The sequence below is a fragment of the Pinus tabuliformis genome, chromosome 5_2 (genome assembly GCF_031772625.1).
Source record: "Pinus tabuliformis cultivar Carrire ecotype Pingquan chromosome 5_2, CPIR1, whole genome shotgun sequence".
In the NCBI taxonomy this organism is placed as follows: Eukaryota; Viridiplantae; Streptophyta; class Pinopsida; order Pinales; family Pinaceae; genus Pinus; species Pinus tabuliformis.
The window spans coordinates 221,603,980-221,619,692 of record NC_142306.1 but is presented as its reverse complement, the minus strand read 5'-3'; the positions used below and the strand labels follow the sequence as shown (position 1 = coordinate 221,619,692).

The 15,713-nt window shown below is 32.0% G+C and overlaps 1 protein-coding gene across 1 annotated transcript; it reads right to left on the bottom strand.

Moving 5' to 3' along the window:
* Nucleotides 1–13,785: 13,785 nt before the first annotated feature.
* LOC149158342 (bidirectional sugar transporter SWEET3b-like) lies at nucleotides 13,786–15,156 on the bottom strand. The gene is made up of 4 exons (XM_089437745.1): nucleotides 14,940–15,156; nucleotides 14,574–14,735; nucleotides 14,341–14,460; nucleotides 13,786–14,228 (listed from the first exon to the last, which is right to left on the bottom strand). The coding sequence occupies exons 2-4, from the start codon at nucleotides 14,727–14,729 to the stop codon at nucleotides 14,031–14,033; spliced, it is 474 nt and encodes a 157-aa protein (XP_089293871.1). The 5' UTR covers nucleotides 14,730–14,735; nucleotides 14,940–15,156; the 3' UTR covers nucleotides 13,786–14,030.
* Nucleotides 15,157–15,713: the final 557 nt, after the last annotated feature.

The following is a 15,713-nucleotide window of genomic DNA, read 5'->3' as shown; positions in this document are numbered from 1 at the left end:
ATCTTGCTTCTTCAAGGACGGTTAAACTTTCAGGATATAGCTTTGTGGTTTCACATTTTGCTTTATTCTCACTGCCATTTGTAAACTTTGTGTAATCCATATGATGATTTTTCAAGGGTCAAAATTGAGTTCCAAAGTGAAAATCTCACTGTGTTGCGAAACCAGAGATTTTCTTTCGGGAAGACTTAAATAACTTCCTAAATTGCAAGTCGGTTTGGTTTAGTTATAACTAAAAAATTCTTAGAAGCAAAAAAATGTTTAGTAAGAACCAATTTCATGAACTAACTTTCTATGGACAGACTTTCATAAAGCTATTTCTTCTTTGCAATTCTAAGTGTTGGCGTACCTGAATTGTGCTCTATTTCCTTCACTATGCGCTCTCTGCCTTTTATTTGTAATTTTGTTCATCTTTTCCTTTACCACATCGGAAACAACTTTGACTTGGTAACCATCTCTTGTTTGAAGAAAAACACAGAGGAATTCATTGGGTTTGTATGGCAATGTGTATATACAATAGTGTCAACATAAGTCGAAATGAGAGTGACAGTAGTCAAAACAAGTTTTCATTTAAACTTTGAAAATAGAGTATGAATTTGCTAGAACATTGGGATATATAGGTTGTTTGGCTTAGTTTGAAAGTCATTTTTTGAGTGACCTGTGAGGATAGATGTTATGAAATAACCCGAATGAGTAATGATAGTCTATATGGGAGTGGAGTAATAAGAATGTAGAGTGAGAAAGTAGGAATTATAGGAAAACAGTAATGGGTGATGATGAACAAAATAGGTAAAAAGGAAAAAGTTTATTTCCAAGTTAGGTTTTGATATTCACGAAGGTTTTGTGGGAAAAATGGTATCTTATGCAATAGAATAATATGGTAGATTTTTATTGGAATTTGTATCTTTCTAAATTTTATACTGGACACTTAATATGTATTTTGGTCATATGCATTTTGGTCATATATATTTTGTTTGATATTCAAATTGAGAAACTTAAAATAGATTCATATTATATTTTACTATATTTTAAGTTACACTTTCTGTAGAAACAACTTTTAAAAATATGCCCAAATAATCTGAAAATAGGATCATTCCTACCCCATTTTTAAATATGGTTAGTGATTCAACTACCATAAAAATCCACCTAAATGAGCACTAAACAATGACTTTTATAGTAAGACTTACTTTTTATTTACTATTTTATTTATTCATTTATTCCAATACACTATAGTACTCTATTAGAGAAAAGAATCGATTCCCTCAGTTTTATAAGAACTTTGAATGCATCCATCTACATAACAAGATTATAAGTAGACTTCTATCCAAATTTTTGAAATATAACTCAATGAATTCTAAGACATGAGAAATTACTACTCAAATAGATTTGATGTAGAAAATTGTCAAAAAAATTGAGTGGTTTTATGGCTTGATGATTATTTAGAACCAAGTTTGAACATAATCTTTGTCTACTTGGCTCTCTTTTATTTTCATACCATAAAGTTCTTTTGAAATTTATTCATGACATTCTTAAATACGCAATAAATAGTTTGATAAGCAAGCAAGAAATTATTCAATCTTTGTCTGGTTTTCATGGGATGTTGTTCATCACTCCTTCATCTCATTTATATGCTAACTAGGATAACTACATAAACTTCTATATCATCCTCTTATAGATTCTCTTCATGGATCCCTTTCTCGTACGGTATCTTTTGAAATATAGATTCATCCTTGGTGAAAATTCTAAATTGTGGACAAGTATTTGGGAATATCTTTGTGGGGACATGCCCTCCTATACTAAATAAATTCTTTAGCATTATCAGTTTATCCTCTTTTTTATAAAGAGACAATACTTTCAAACAAAGCAGTGGCCAAGGGCTCTTAAAACACTTCTGATTGAAATAGTTGGACAAGTTGAAACTACCCTTTCTATCCTTTTAATAAGCCTACTCCTAGTTTTTTATTAATCTATGTATATTGTACAAACATGAGAAAGGATTATGAAGACTCACTAAGGTAAAAGGTTATTATTTCTTCTCTTATCTCCTAGACTCCTTCTTATCTTAAATCTTTGTCTTAAATACAGAAACTCAAGAAAATATTTTATATCTAAATCTAACTCTAGTTGCACTTCCATAACAATGGCCCCAAAATGTTGATTATTATTTTGCATAACTTGAGGACATTAAATTATCAACCTAGGAGGCCATATACTTAGAAGCACAATACTATATGGGAAGACTTAGACTTAGATTTACTTTACTCTCACTTAGTGTTTAAAGGATGGAATTGCTTGTATTAGATGCTAAAAAAATATGAAATCATAAGTATTATGATTTAAATAAATATACAATTTGAAAATGACATGTATCCTATGAAAACATAAATTATAGCTAAGTGAGTGCAATGGAAAGTTTCAAAGCCTAAATTATGATATTAAGGTAAACTTAAGATTAATTAATTCAACAATGAATGAACTAATCATATTTTTTATAAACTACAAGAACTAAAATGTGAAGATGCACTAAAGTGAAAGGTTCTTACCTCTTCCTCCCTTCACTCCTTATTTTAAATGTGTATCTTAAATCCACAAACTCAAGCAAATATTTTATATCTAAATCTAACTCTTGTTGCACTTCCCTCACAATGGGGCCAAAATGTTGGTTAAATTGTTTTGCATAAATTAGGACGTTAAAATTATCAACCTAGGAGTCTATAGAAGTAAAATATTATATATGAAGAATTAGATTTAGATTTATGTTACTTTCACTTAGTGTTTAAAGGATGAAATTGCTTATACTAGATGCTAAATAGATATTAAGTTGTAGCTATTATGATTTAAATAAATATGTGATTTAAAAATGACATGTATCATATGAAAACATAAATTATGGCTAAGTCACTGCAATGGAAAGGTTCAAAGTATAAATTCTAATCCTAAAGCTAATGTATCATTAATTAATTCAAAAAGAAATGAATTAATCATGTTTGGTATAGACTACAAAAGCTAACACATAAAAATAAAGAGAGAGAATCTAAGCCTGGAAAGCTAACACATAAAAATAAAGAAAGAGAATCTAAGCCTTGATAAAGGCTAAAAAAATAATATGTAGGTTATTAACTAAGGAAGAAATTTTAAGCACACATGCTTGAAAGCAAAAAATTCTCTAGAATAAAAAATATAATTTATTCAATTTTAATTGGTAGATTAGGAATGCATTAGGGTCCCTACTGGTAGTAACTCTCGTTGTATTGTCTTTGTTTCGCTCACTCATGTGGCTCAAAGGCTTCAACAATACTCTATTAGAATCCTCAATATTTTACTTAATCAAGCAATATTAGACTTGATTTTTGAAAGAAATAGGAGTTCTATTTAATAGAAACTAAAGTTGTTCATCAAAACTACAACAAATAAGTTACTATGAATGAATATTAAAGCTCCAAATAAATTGTGATGATATTAAAAAATGGAAAGTGCAGTAACTAACATATAAACAAGGAAACTAATGATGAATACAAATAATGACCATCTTGAATATTTAAATGTAAAAGTGAAAAATAAATCATACATGTATTTACAAAGGAATGATGCATGGGTGAGGGAATGGGAGCCTTCCAAACCTCAACTCTTACACTAAAGAACTCTATCAACTAAGGAAACCGAAGATTGTTGCAAATATTGATAGAAGGAAACCTAGTACATATATTTAATGAAAATTTCTTCTATATAAGTGTAATTAAATAAAATTTGAAACTTAAATATTTTTTATCTGCTCAAATTTAACTTATTTGTAATTTTATACCATACAAAATAAAACTAAAATGTTGATGACGGAGCCAACTGATTCCTATTTTTATCATCCATTTATATGATATTCACGTAAAATAGGGAGCTTATAAAATCTAGGTAGATTTTCTAGCTTGACCATGTATTTTTCTCCTAGCTCACTATGTTAACCATGTATTGATTGTACCCTACCAAATGTCTGCATATATCTCAACGAAAGAGAAATAACTAAAACTCATATTTTCCTTTAAATTTTACTAAAAAATAATTTTAAAATACATAAAAGATTTCCAAAATTCAAAAATTAAAGAGAACTAACAAAAATAATTTTTGAGTAGTTTTATTCATCAAAATGAGGGAAAATGTAGTAAAACCAACCTAGATCCATCTAACTCTGGATTTGTCATGCATCTGGAGGGATCAAATCCCTCGAGGTGCAAACCTTCTTTTTGGAGTGTAGAATTTGAGGGAATGTTTGCACCTTGAGGGATTTGATCCCTCTCGGTGCATGATAGATCCAAAGTTAGATGGATCTAGGCTCGTTAGAGTTGAGGGAAACAATGGAAAATTTTTAGATTATTATTATTATGTATATGTTTGAAATAAACTTCATACTTTGAAATTTACATTATGTTTTCTTTGTTTGACATTACTATATCATTCTCTTATTTAATTTTGTTTTTGTTTCTTTCCTTGAATGGTTTGTATGTCTGTGCTTGGACGCTTTGAGTGTTTTGCATGCTTATGTGTTTGGATTTGGATGGTAATATTTGTGAATGTTACAATTATTGTGTTATATTTCTATATGTGTATGTAATTGTCTGTTAGTAATTAGTTGGTGATGATGAAGGGAGACAATCTTGTCAATAGTTTGCAAGAGGATTAATACTGCAAATTCACAACTTTTGACAATTAATTAATTCTTAATAGTGTCCCTCTAGTTAGTACTAAATATATCTTGAAGAGTATTGCATCAAGATTATTGTTGAAATAACCCGGATGCGGGTGTCTTAATGAGCTGTTAATGCTCAAGCAAATGATGACGGCACCTGGCAAGTATGCGGGTTCGTTGGGCGATTTGTGGCAGGTTATTTACTGGCTTCACAGCGGGTTAGTAAGGCGGTTCGTAGCAAGACATCACCTCGCATTTATGATGCAGTGGTTTCAAGGCAAGCAGGGAGGGAATTTTAGGATGGCGAGATCCATTTGCAGCTCATATGCTCTGGCCGCTTCAGACAATTGCAGTGTTACTCTGGTGTATTTTGGCAGGGACATTCCCTGGTGGTTATGTATTCAGGACTTCGACGTAGGGCAACGCAATTGGAAGCCTCCATGGTTTTACAACTGCATGCTCCTAGCCGGCTTCAGGTATTTGGCTCTGCTTTTCTTAGCAAATATCTGGTATAATCAGTTGATTATCCTCTGGTCCATCTCTGTAAGTAGTCTCACTTCGGTCTCTGTAGAGGGAGTCTGGGAAGGGTGTTCGTTTCAGTCAATCAGGGCGGGGCTTTATCTCATTTCGGTCCATCTCTGTAAGTGGTCTCATTTCGGTCTGCTTTCTTTAGCAATTATCTGGTATGGTCAGTTGATTTTCCTCTGGTCCATCTCTGCAAGTGGTCTCATTTCGGTCTCTGTCGAGGAAGTCTGGGTAGGGTGTTCGATTCAGTCAATCAGGGCGGGGCTATATCTCGTGGTTGGTTGCTTTCTCTGTGTTGGGTTTTCCATCGGGGTCTCTATTTCAGGGGTTTGTCCTCTCCAGTGTCCTACAGATAGCAGCGGGTCGTCTCTGTCTCTCCCTCATTCCTTTAGCACCTTTATTTGGTCTTTCAACTCCACAATGGTTAGGCCTCGTGGCATTTCTCGCCGGGGCAGTCTTTCAGCAGCTCGTGGATGCTCTCGGGGTCGTGGTGGCTCTAGTCCAAGGCGCATCTCTCCGTTAACCTCTGTCCCGCCAGCCTCACCGCCTTCAGACCACTCTGGTCCGTCCCTTAACAGTTCCCTTCACTCAGCCCGCTTCAAATTTAAAAGCAGGCTCAGCAAACCTACAATTTCTGCTCTCATCACTGTCATCTTCTCAGAGGAAGAAGATGAGCTCTCAGATTCTGTTGAAACTTCTAAGGAAAGGCCTCTCTCCACACATTCCAGTGACTCTCAGGGCAGCAAAGCGGGTGTTGTCCTCAACAACCCCACTGTGTTGCAGGAAGACGTGCAGCAAGAAGATTCACGCCATCAGCAAGAATCCTCTAATGAGGAAATCATTGCCTGTGCGCCGGCGCAATTCTCTGGCGTTCTGCACCTTGTGACTCCTCCAGGATGCAACATGATGGAAGTTGAAGATAATGTGATGGTTCATTGGGTCAGCTCACCCAGCAAGGCAAATGAAAAAGACACAGACTTGCCTACTCAGGATTAATGTCCTATGCCTCAGCAAGTCAACTCAGGATGTTAGTTTTTGGATGCTCTTCTCAGTTGGGTATGCTTACGATATCATATGTATGGTCTTTTATCATCCTCCAGGTCACGATTTTGGCTTTCTAGCTTTTTGTAACAGCCGCATAGTACTGCATTTTGTAATAGGGCGGCTCTCATCAAAGTGTCGATGCTCTCTGGCTGTAATGGTTTTTGGGTCTATGTTTCTAATCTTTGTAAACAGTCGGCCAGGTGATAGGTGCAACAGTCTTTTTGACAGAGGGCTGGCTATGGCTCCCTCAGAGGTTAAAACCTCTCTGTAAATATTTTTCCTTTTATTATTAATAGATTAGTCTTTACTTAAAAAATAAATTAATTAATTAATTAATTAAAAAAAAAAAAAAAGATTATTGTTGAAATAATTTGTTTCATTGCTAATGTTTGACCTTCAAAATATTTTGATGATTTATTTATTTTTATCTATAGTTTTCTTTGCAAAAGTCAAGAAATAATGTAATTTTGAATTTTTTTTAATGAGTGGTCAGATTTACAAAATATTTATATAATTTGTTACATTTCCATATTTTCATTTCTATTATATGAAAATTATAGTTGAGATTGTAAACCATTCAATTCTTTAACTCACACTATTGTAGTAAACATCATACCTTGTCTCTCTTGCTCTCCAATATAACACAAAAATCAATGCATATTGTCAATCATTTTTTTTTGCTTACAATGAAATCAATGCACATTGTTAATTCAATCACTTTAATTTAATGTACCATCATATATTGAGTTACATCAAATAAAAAATCATCATATACATTGAAATCAATGCATCTAATGCATGCAATAAAATAATATTAGAAAACATCTACACTAAAATCAATGAATCTAATGCAAACAATCAAATAAGATTAGAAATCAACATCCTGACTAATATCAATGCATCTAGTGCAAGAAATCAAATAAGATAATAAATCAATATCGACACTGAAATCAATGCATTTAGTGCAAGCAATCAAATACAATTAGAAATTAACATCTATGATGAAATTAATGCATCTAGTGCAAGCAATCAAATAGGGTTAGAAATCAACATCTACACTGAATTCAATGCATCTAGTGCAACCAATCAAATAGGATTAGAAATCACCATCTACACTAAAACCAGTGCATCTAGTGCAAGCAATCAAATAGGATTAGAAATCACCATCTACACTGAATTCAATGCATCTAGTCCAAGCAATCAAATAGAATTAGAAATCACCATCTACATGAAATCAATGCATATAGTGCAAGCAATAAAATAGAATTAGAAATCAACATCTACACTAAAATCAAAGCATTTAGTGCAAGAAATCAAATAGAATTAGATGCATTGATTTGATTACTTCCCTCCCGTTCTCCCATTATCCCTTCCAATGAATAGTATCTCCAATCATGACCCCTCTGGGATGCAAAATATACATCTTATCGCCATTCTTGTAATGCACCTTGCAAATGTATGCACTTCTATTAGGGTCGTATTCTATGGTTACAATTTCTCCTAATATGTGTTCCTTATTCTTATTTGGACTTATATTATATTCACAGATCACTCCCTCTGCTAGACATGTTCCATAACATTGACGATCTGGTGTAAATAAGCTAGTATGGTCCCTACGAAGCCGCCATGGTGAAACTAGTAGACACGCTGCTCTCAGGAAGCAGTGCAAGAGCATCTCGGTTCAAATCTGAGTGGCGGTATTTATCTTTGATGCACTGATTTGATTTCTCTCTTCTTCTCTCTCTTCACCTTCCATATACATATCTATCTTTATTTGTCTCTCTTTTGTCTCTCTATATCACACACAAAACATACATACTCTTTATCCATATTTATCTATCTGTCCCTCCGTCTTCTTCTCCCTCTCTCTCTCTCTTCCCCTTCTCTCCCTATCCCCCCCTTCTATCACTCTTCCCTCCTGTTCTCCTCTCTCCCTCTCTCTCCATCTCCCTTATCACTCCCTCTCTCTCCACATTTCTCTCTCTATTTCTTTATTTATACCTATCTCTTTATCTCTCTTCCTCTTTCCTTCTATCTCTCACATCCTCACTCTCTTCCTTCCTTTCTCTCACTTTGTCTCTCACCTCTCTTTGTCTCTCTGTCTTTTTCTTTGTCTCTCTCTCCACCCTCCAACTCTATCACTACATCCCCTTGTCTCCCCATCTTCTCTCTATCTCTCCTTCATTATCCCTCTATCTCAACCACAAACATATACACACACTCTCTCTCTTCACTTTTCTCTTTCTATGTGTTTCTTTCCCTCCCTCTCTCCTCCTCTCTCTCCTCCTTCATCTCTCTCCCTTTCTCTCCCTTCCTCTCCCTTCCTCTCTATCTCTCCACCTCTATTACTCTATGTCTTTGTTCTTCCCTCCCATATATATCTATAGTTAATATATATCATGATATATTAATATATATTTAATATAGAAAATACTATATTAAATTAAATCAAATATTGTATTAATCCTAAGTTATAAAATATATATTCATATTATAATATATTAATATTAGATTTAATGATATTTTTACATGGCATCATCACAAAATTTTCAAATATTACAAATTTGACGTGGAAATATTTATGTCTTTAGAGATTTAAATATATCCATAGGATATGGTTTTCCTTTTAAAGATTAATTTTATAAATATTTAATTAAAAAAACATTAAAAGATTTTCGAGCAATATTTTCAATTATTTGTGTTGAATTAACCTTTTTACTTTATTTTAAGAAATGGTATTGACTTTAGTAAAGAGTAAAGATATTTAAAATTTTACCTGATTCGGAATTTTAATGTGGTAAAAAAATTTGTTGAAGATAAATTTATGATACATTCAAATTCAAATTATATGATAAAATAACTATTAAATGCATAAGATAATTGTATTGTAGTTTTCTTTTCATTGGTTTCTCAGATTAAAAAAAACTAAAATACAATTATATTATGTGTTTAATAATTATTTGAACATATATATTGAATTTGAATAAATAATTAAATAGCTATACAAAACATTTAAATTAAATTTATTTATTTTTAGATTTTTTAATTTTAGTTGACATGAGAAAAATTTCAACTTTGATAACACGTCATACTCAGTTCTAGGGGCTATACAACAAGCCTCTCGACTCAATTATTGCATAATAGGTTTAATATGATGGCTAATGTTCACATAAAATTAAAATCAATATTAAAAGAAAAAATTATGATTAGTTTTTTATTGTAAAATTATCTTACATCCCAACTCTTACCTATATTATATTATGATAAGATAACCTTTGTAGCTAACCAGTGTGGAGTGAATGAGTGTGGAGTGAATGAGTTGTAGAAGAATTTACTTATTTTAATTAAAGGAGGGATATTATCTACAAATTGAGAGTGTTATAGTATTGTTAATATAGTCTTTGAGAGTGTTATAGTATTGTTAATATAGTCTTTGAGAGTGTTATAGTATTGTTAATATAGTCTTAACTCAGTTGGAACCCAAGAACAAGGGCTCGCTATGAAGTACGTGACTAGATAATTTATTTCTCGTATACACAACCCAAGAACAAGGGCTCGCTATGAAGTACGTGACTAGATAATTTATTTCTCGTATACACATTTTTTATTAACATTTAGTTTTTTCTTATAGTGATAAATACATGATTTCTCTAATTAGTTTAGATGGTATGGGTTTTATGAATGATAAGTTCTTTTTTTGTGTGGTTTTTAGAGCATAGGATAGTAAGTATATTTTATTTACAAATTTAGTAGTAGTTCCTATGAGGCAAGCACATGCTAGACTTAGATTAAAGTTGTCAATTTTATTTTTGTAATATTCAATTAATTGTATTATACATTCATTATATGTTATTTTACTTTTATTGTAGTAGTGTAAAGCTTGGTTATAAATCTATTTTTATTTCATGAATATCTAGATATAATAAGATTTTTCTATTAGACTAGAAGTTAATTTGCAACATAATAAACCTTTTTAGTATATTCATTTGAAGTATCCATATCCTACACAAATAATTTACAATATCTCATAAGCACATAGGAAACCTTCATCTTTAAGATTATACATGCAACTGTTATTCAATTATTCAATAGATATAGAACCAATTATATCTTTAAAAAATTAACCCCTAGGTGAGGAGGGCATCTCCTTACCTCCTCCTCCTCCACGAAGATAGAGAAGTAGGGATAGGATTGAATCCTTTCCATTGTTGTAAGTTAAAGGAAAATAATGATCATCCAGTTACTTATAAACATATAGAAGTCGCAATGAGGATACCAAGGTATCCCATTTTTTATGTGTCTTTTACTTAATGGATGTAATACGTGCTAGTAATTGAACCTACAATGTGATAGTATTTCCTTCATATGACCCGCCAATATTAGAAGGTTATCCACATGATCAAACTCATATTTTTTCTAGTAGTGTAATTCCAAGGAAAATCATTCACCTCTTAACAAAGAATTCTCAAAGTAATCCTATCCCAATAATTGTATATATAGTAGAATTTTTATGAAATACTTGATAGGAAAACATTCCATCAAACACTTGATGGGAAAGCATTTTATCACACTTATCAACCAAGCATTTCATTAAACACTTTGGCATGCATCCATTTCTCATCCACGTCTTCAAAAATGTTACTGGATATACTCACTAAATGAACCAATCATGATAAGCCATTTAGTCTCTTGTGAAATCTCTAGGATTTACTAACTAATCCACTGTTTATCATGTAAAATTAAAATGGAAGAATTATCCATCTCCTTAGTACCATAACCCTCTAAAAGTTTTTCAGCTAGTTCAATTCCCATCTATCCATTACACATCTTCCTAGCCACAATATTGTATGCTACCATCCAAAAACAATAGGTTTAAAAAAAAGTGTAGTCCCCACTTAGGTTTGGCACCATAAATTGATACCTATGTTACCACTTACTTTTCTTATGATAAGACAAATTATTGGACTTAGAGTGTCACATGTAATGGCACATACATGAATACCAAATTTTCATATTACGTAGATCCCCACTTTAATTTACAAATCAACTATATCTTTTATAAGATAAACATAAATCTACTTCTATCATGAGTACAAAATTAAAAAAAAATGATTCTTTTAATATGCAAACTATTTTTTAAATGCAAAACTCAATAAAATATTTCATCTCTTCACCTTTAATAAATCTAAAATTAAAATATATCCCAATTAATTATAATAAAATATATTATAACTAAAAATATATAAAAGTAATTAGTAAACTAATGTGGGCCGAGACAAACATCTCTTGTGCCGAAGGTGCCAAATTGCAGAAGCATATCCCCATTAATTATAATAAAATATATTATAACTAAAAATATATAAAAATAATTAATAAACTAATGTGGGCCGAGAGAAACATATCTTGTGCCGAAGGTGCCAAATTGCAGAAGCAACTAAGCACGCATCTCGATCATGACGGGATAGAGAAAAGGGTGGTCATTAATATATTTGATGTTGGACCATATCAGATAATAAAATGAAAAAGAGCGACAAACTGCGTTTGAGTTCAGCGTTTAATCTAAATCACGGGGACACATTTATTCCACGTGAATAGAGGAGGAGGATTCAACGTTGCTTCCTCCACCGCATAGGCTGCGGCTGAATATGCCTAGAATTATGTGTAAATATCTGTACAGCTTCTCTGCATATCCAAAGTGGTTTTCCTGGTCTCAGATTTTTTGTTTTGAAGGTAATATATTTTAAATAATTAAAAAATATTTTTTTTTTTATTTATTTAATATTTTAAAAATAATTAAAAATCATCAAAAAGTCCAATTTTATATATATATATATATATTAAATAAAATTAATTATATTTTAAAAAATACACAGTATTATAAAACATGACTATCATCATTTCCCTATAATATTATAAAATTACTCTTAATAAAATAAAATTAAAAAATTAGTAGATTACATATTTGTGTATCTTTTAAAATATAAAATATAAAAGTTTACTCTTAAAAATCATATACTAGATTACATACTTTAGCCCGAAGAATAAAATTTAAAAGTTAACATATCCTGTATAATATATGAGTTGATAATTGAACATTTCCCTTTATTATTCTTCGTGCTCTTTAACGTGTATACATATATATATAAACAAATACACGACATCAAACAAAGACCATATCCTCTTTGACGATAACAATATAAGAAAATGCGTCTCTCGATATCTCATGTCGCACTAGTATGTAGTGCACACCTTCCATCGTCACATTAAATAATGTTTAATTACGCAATTGGTTTAAATTTTCATTATCAATTTAATATAACTATTTAGTTAGAATTTAATATAAATATTAATCTATTATTATATATATAAGGTTATTGACAAATGTGGATAGATATCAATTCATAAAAAATATTAAATTTTTTTGGAAAATGTGTGTCTAGAAAGTGCAATGTCGTGAAAATTTCACCATGTTCAAGGATCATACGTTTGAAAGGTTTTCAAATTCATAGTCTTTGAAAATGGGTGAAGTGTTCACCCAAATTACATTAAATAACCATTAATTGCATGGTTAAATTTTTTATTATCAATTCGGTATAATTGTTAGCATAATTATTTAATTAAGAATAGTTAATAGATATTTTAAAATGTTAAGCATAATTACTAGTATGTTTATATAAATTAAATGGTTGATAAATATCTATAGGCATCAACCCATACAAATAGTTTATTAAAAAAGTTCACTTTTTGACCATATGGGTGAACTTGAACACTTTATCCTTTACATGCATCATACACTTGAAGAATTTCCAAAATTACTATTTTGAAAATGAGTGAAGTGTTCACCCAAATTATTGGACATTGCTATTTCTAGACACACAGTTTTCCAAAAAATTGACATTTTAAAAGACATCAAACACTTGTTACATGATACTTTTCACATTTGTAAAATTAAAAAGTCATAAAAAATAACTAAATTATAATTTTATTTTAAATTATTATTACTAATAATAATTAATTAAAAAATAAATTAAAAAAATAATCTAACTAATAAACAAAATAACATTTTTATCCAATAATAACATTACAAAAATAATAATTATTTTTCGTTTTAATTATCATTTAAATATACTTTATCATTATTACTTTTCTTTTTCTTTATCATTTAGATATAGACCGATAATAACAAAAATAAAGTGTTGGTAACTTTTCTTCGTCATTGAATATCCATACAAAAAGTAATGGTCAGTTTTCTTCATCATTCAATATCCATATGGATATAAACAGATGAAAATATCGAAGTCGTTATGATATATATGCTGTGGTGGATTTTATAAACTGATGACAATTTCCAAGTTGTTATGTTATATATGCTGTCGTGGATTTTATGTAGACCACCAGATTCTAAAGCAATTAGACTGTCACGACATAATGCTAGAATATTTATCTCCCTCAAGATGCCAATGCTTGAATATTTATCGCCCACATGATGCCAATTGGAATTGGTTTACAGTTCATTTTCTTAAACAAATCGGTTATTCGTAAGCACAGAGGGAGTTCCTCGACATGGTAAGGCCAACCAAAACCCTAAAAGGATTATAAATGTATTATGAGTTCTTCGAAAAAAAATTCTGGTGACAAACAAGGCAACGGCCCCGCAACAAAACCTTAAAAAGTTGGATGCAGTAGGTCCCAGAGGATGCACACTGCCGCAAATTATTTTCAGACTCCTCAACATTTTGACTTGTGGCTGATCGACTGCACGTCTCAGCCACTTGTGGATTTATCTTCACGCATTTTGGTCTCCCACTTCCATGCTCTGTTGGCTGTTAGAATTTGTTTCGTCAGCGTTGGCGATCTGTTTCAATCCAATCTCTGGGTCTAGTCGGTCCAGTACTTTCTGTTCTTCATGAATTTGTTGCTTCCGGTACATACAATACAGAACTATCTGACTTATTCCCAATGGTAGACCAACTATATTTGGACACTGCATTGACCGCAACACAGTATGAAACTCAGTTTTTATAGCTATTGGAGGTTATGATTCCTTGAAAAATATAAGAAAATTTGTAGAAAAGGCTGCATTATATTGATGTTACCGCCAAGATGAGGTCTTTGTCCAAAAGGAAGTAAGTCATCCATAAACAACTGTTAATAAATGCGAACAGGGAGAAATGGATGGGCATAAACTCCACACTCTTAGTCCGTATCACCAATTTCTACCCACGTAAAAGAATGGGAGGAACTCGTCAAGACTTATTTGATTCAAATATTATAATAAAACCTTATAAATTACATTGCTGAATGTAAGAACGCCGTGAAATATACTTACAATGATGGAAAGCGGAGAAGCATACATAACAACGGTGACAATCATTCCTGAAGTCCCTACCATCGTTTTTCTACTCTTGTGATCATGAAGAGCGAGCTGAGAAACTGTTGCGATAGAGGCAAACACCATGATTACACCCACGAGTATTGTCACCATTGCTAACTGAGTAACAAACAATCAATTCAGTATATCCAAGTCAGTCTTCGCTTCAGCTCTTTGCTCGACATTTAGCAGTCCTCTTATATATAGTGATGAGTTCGTGTAGTAGCTCTGAGATCTTTAGTTCAACTTATGCAGTAAAGCTGATAGAGAAACTGATGAATATTACTAATTAACTGATAAAAGAATATGAGACTTGAAAACTACCTTGGATTTGCGTGGAGCGAATTTCAGATATATACAAACGAACAGAAGCTCGAAAATGATTCCAATGCCATTGACAGACAACACCAAGACGTTTTCGAAACCATTACTGATCAGAGGTGAGCCATACCATGTGTAAAGGAGACAATTTAGCAGAGCTATTGCATAGGGGAAGCCTGAGAAATCCTCTGTGGATCCTTTCTTAATCACTCTCCTAAAAGTAACGCTGCATATAAATATTTAGTTAGAATTATAGTTCAATTTATACAACCACAGTAGTTGATCTCAGCTGAAAATTTTCTTAAAAGGATACTTCAAAAAAATGAATCGCCTTACATTGGGGCTCCGTACAGTAGTAACGAAGCTGCGTTTCCTGATACATTAAACAATACAAAGCGCTCGTGTTTTGAGACATTGTTCAATGCTTTAAAGAACTATGCAAGTGAAGAGCACAATAAACGAATGAAACTAAAATGCAGCGAATGAAAGGATTTGAACGGTAAAACTTAAGAAGAATGAAAGAGAATAGCAAGCACCTAGAATGCCGACCGAAAACTGTACGTAGTTAGCCATGTTTCCTATATCAAAAATCTAAGAAAATCAAAAGCTCAAGCATCAAGATGGTGGAATGGAGGAGGCAGCTAAGAGAGCGGAGAAGAGAATGATGGCATTTGTTTCCACCGTGGTGGAATTCTTGAAAGGTTTAAGGGCAATTTATAGTCAGGAGACAAACATCCTCTCAGTTTCCACACCGTGCACATGGGATAATCAGATGCT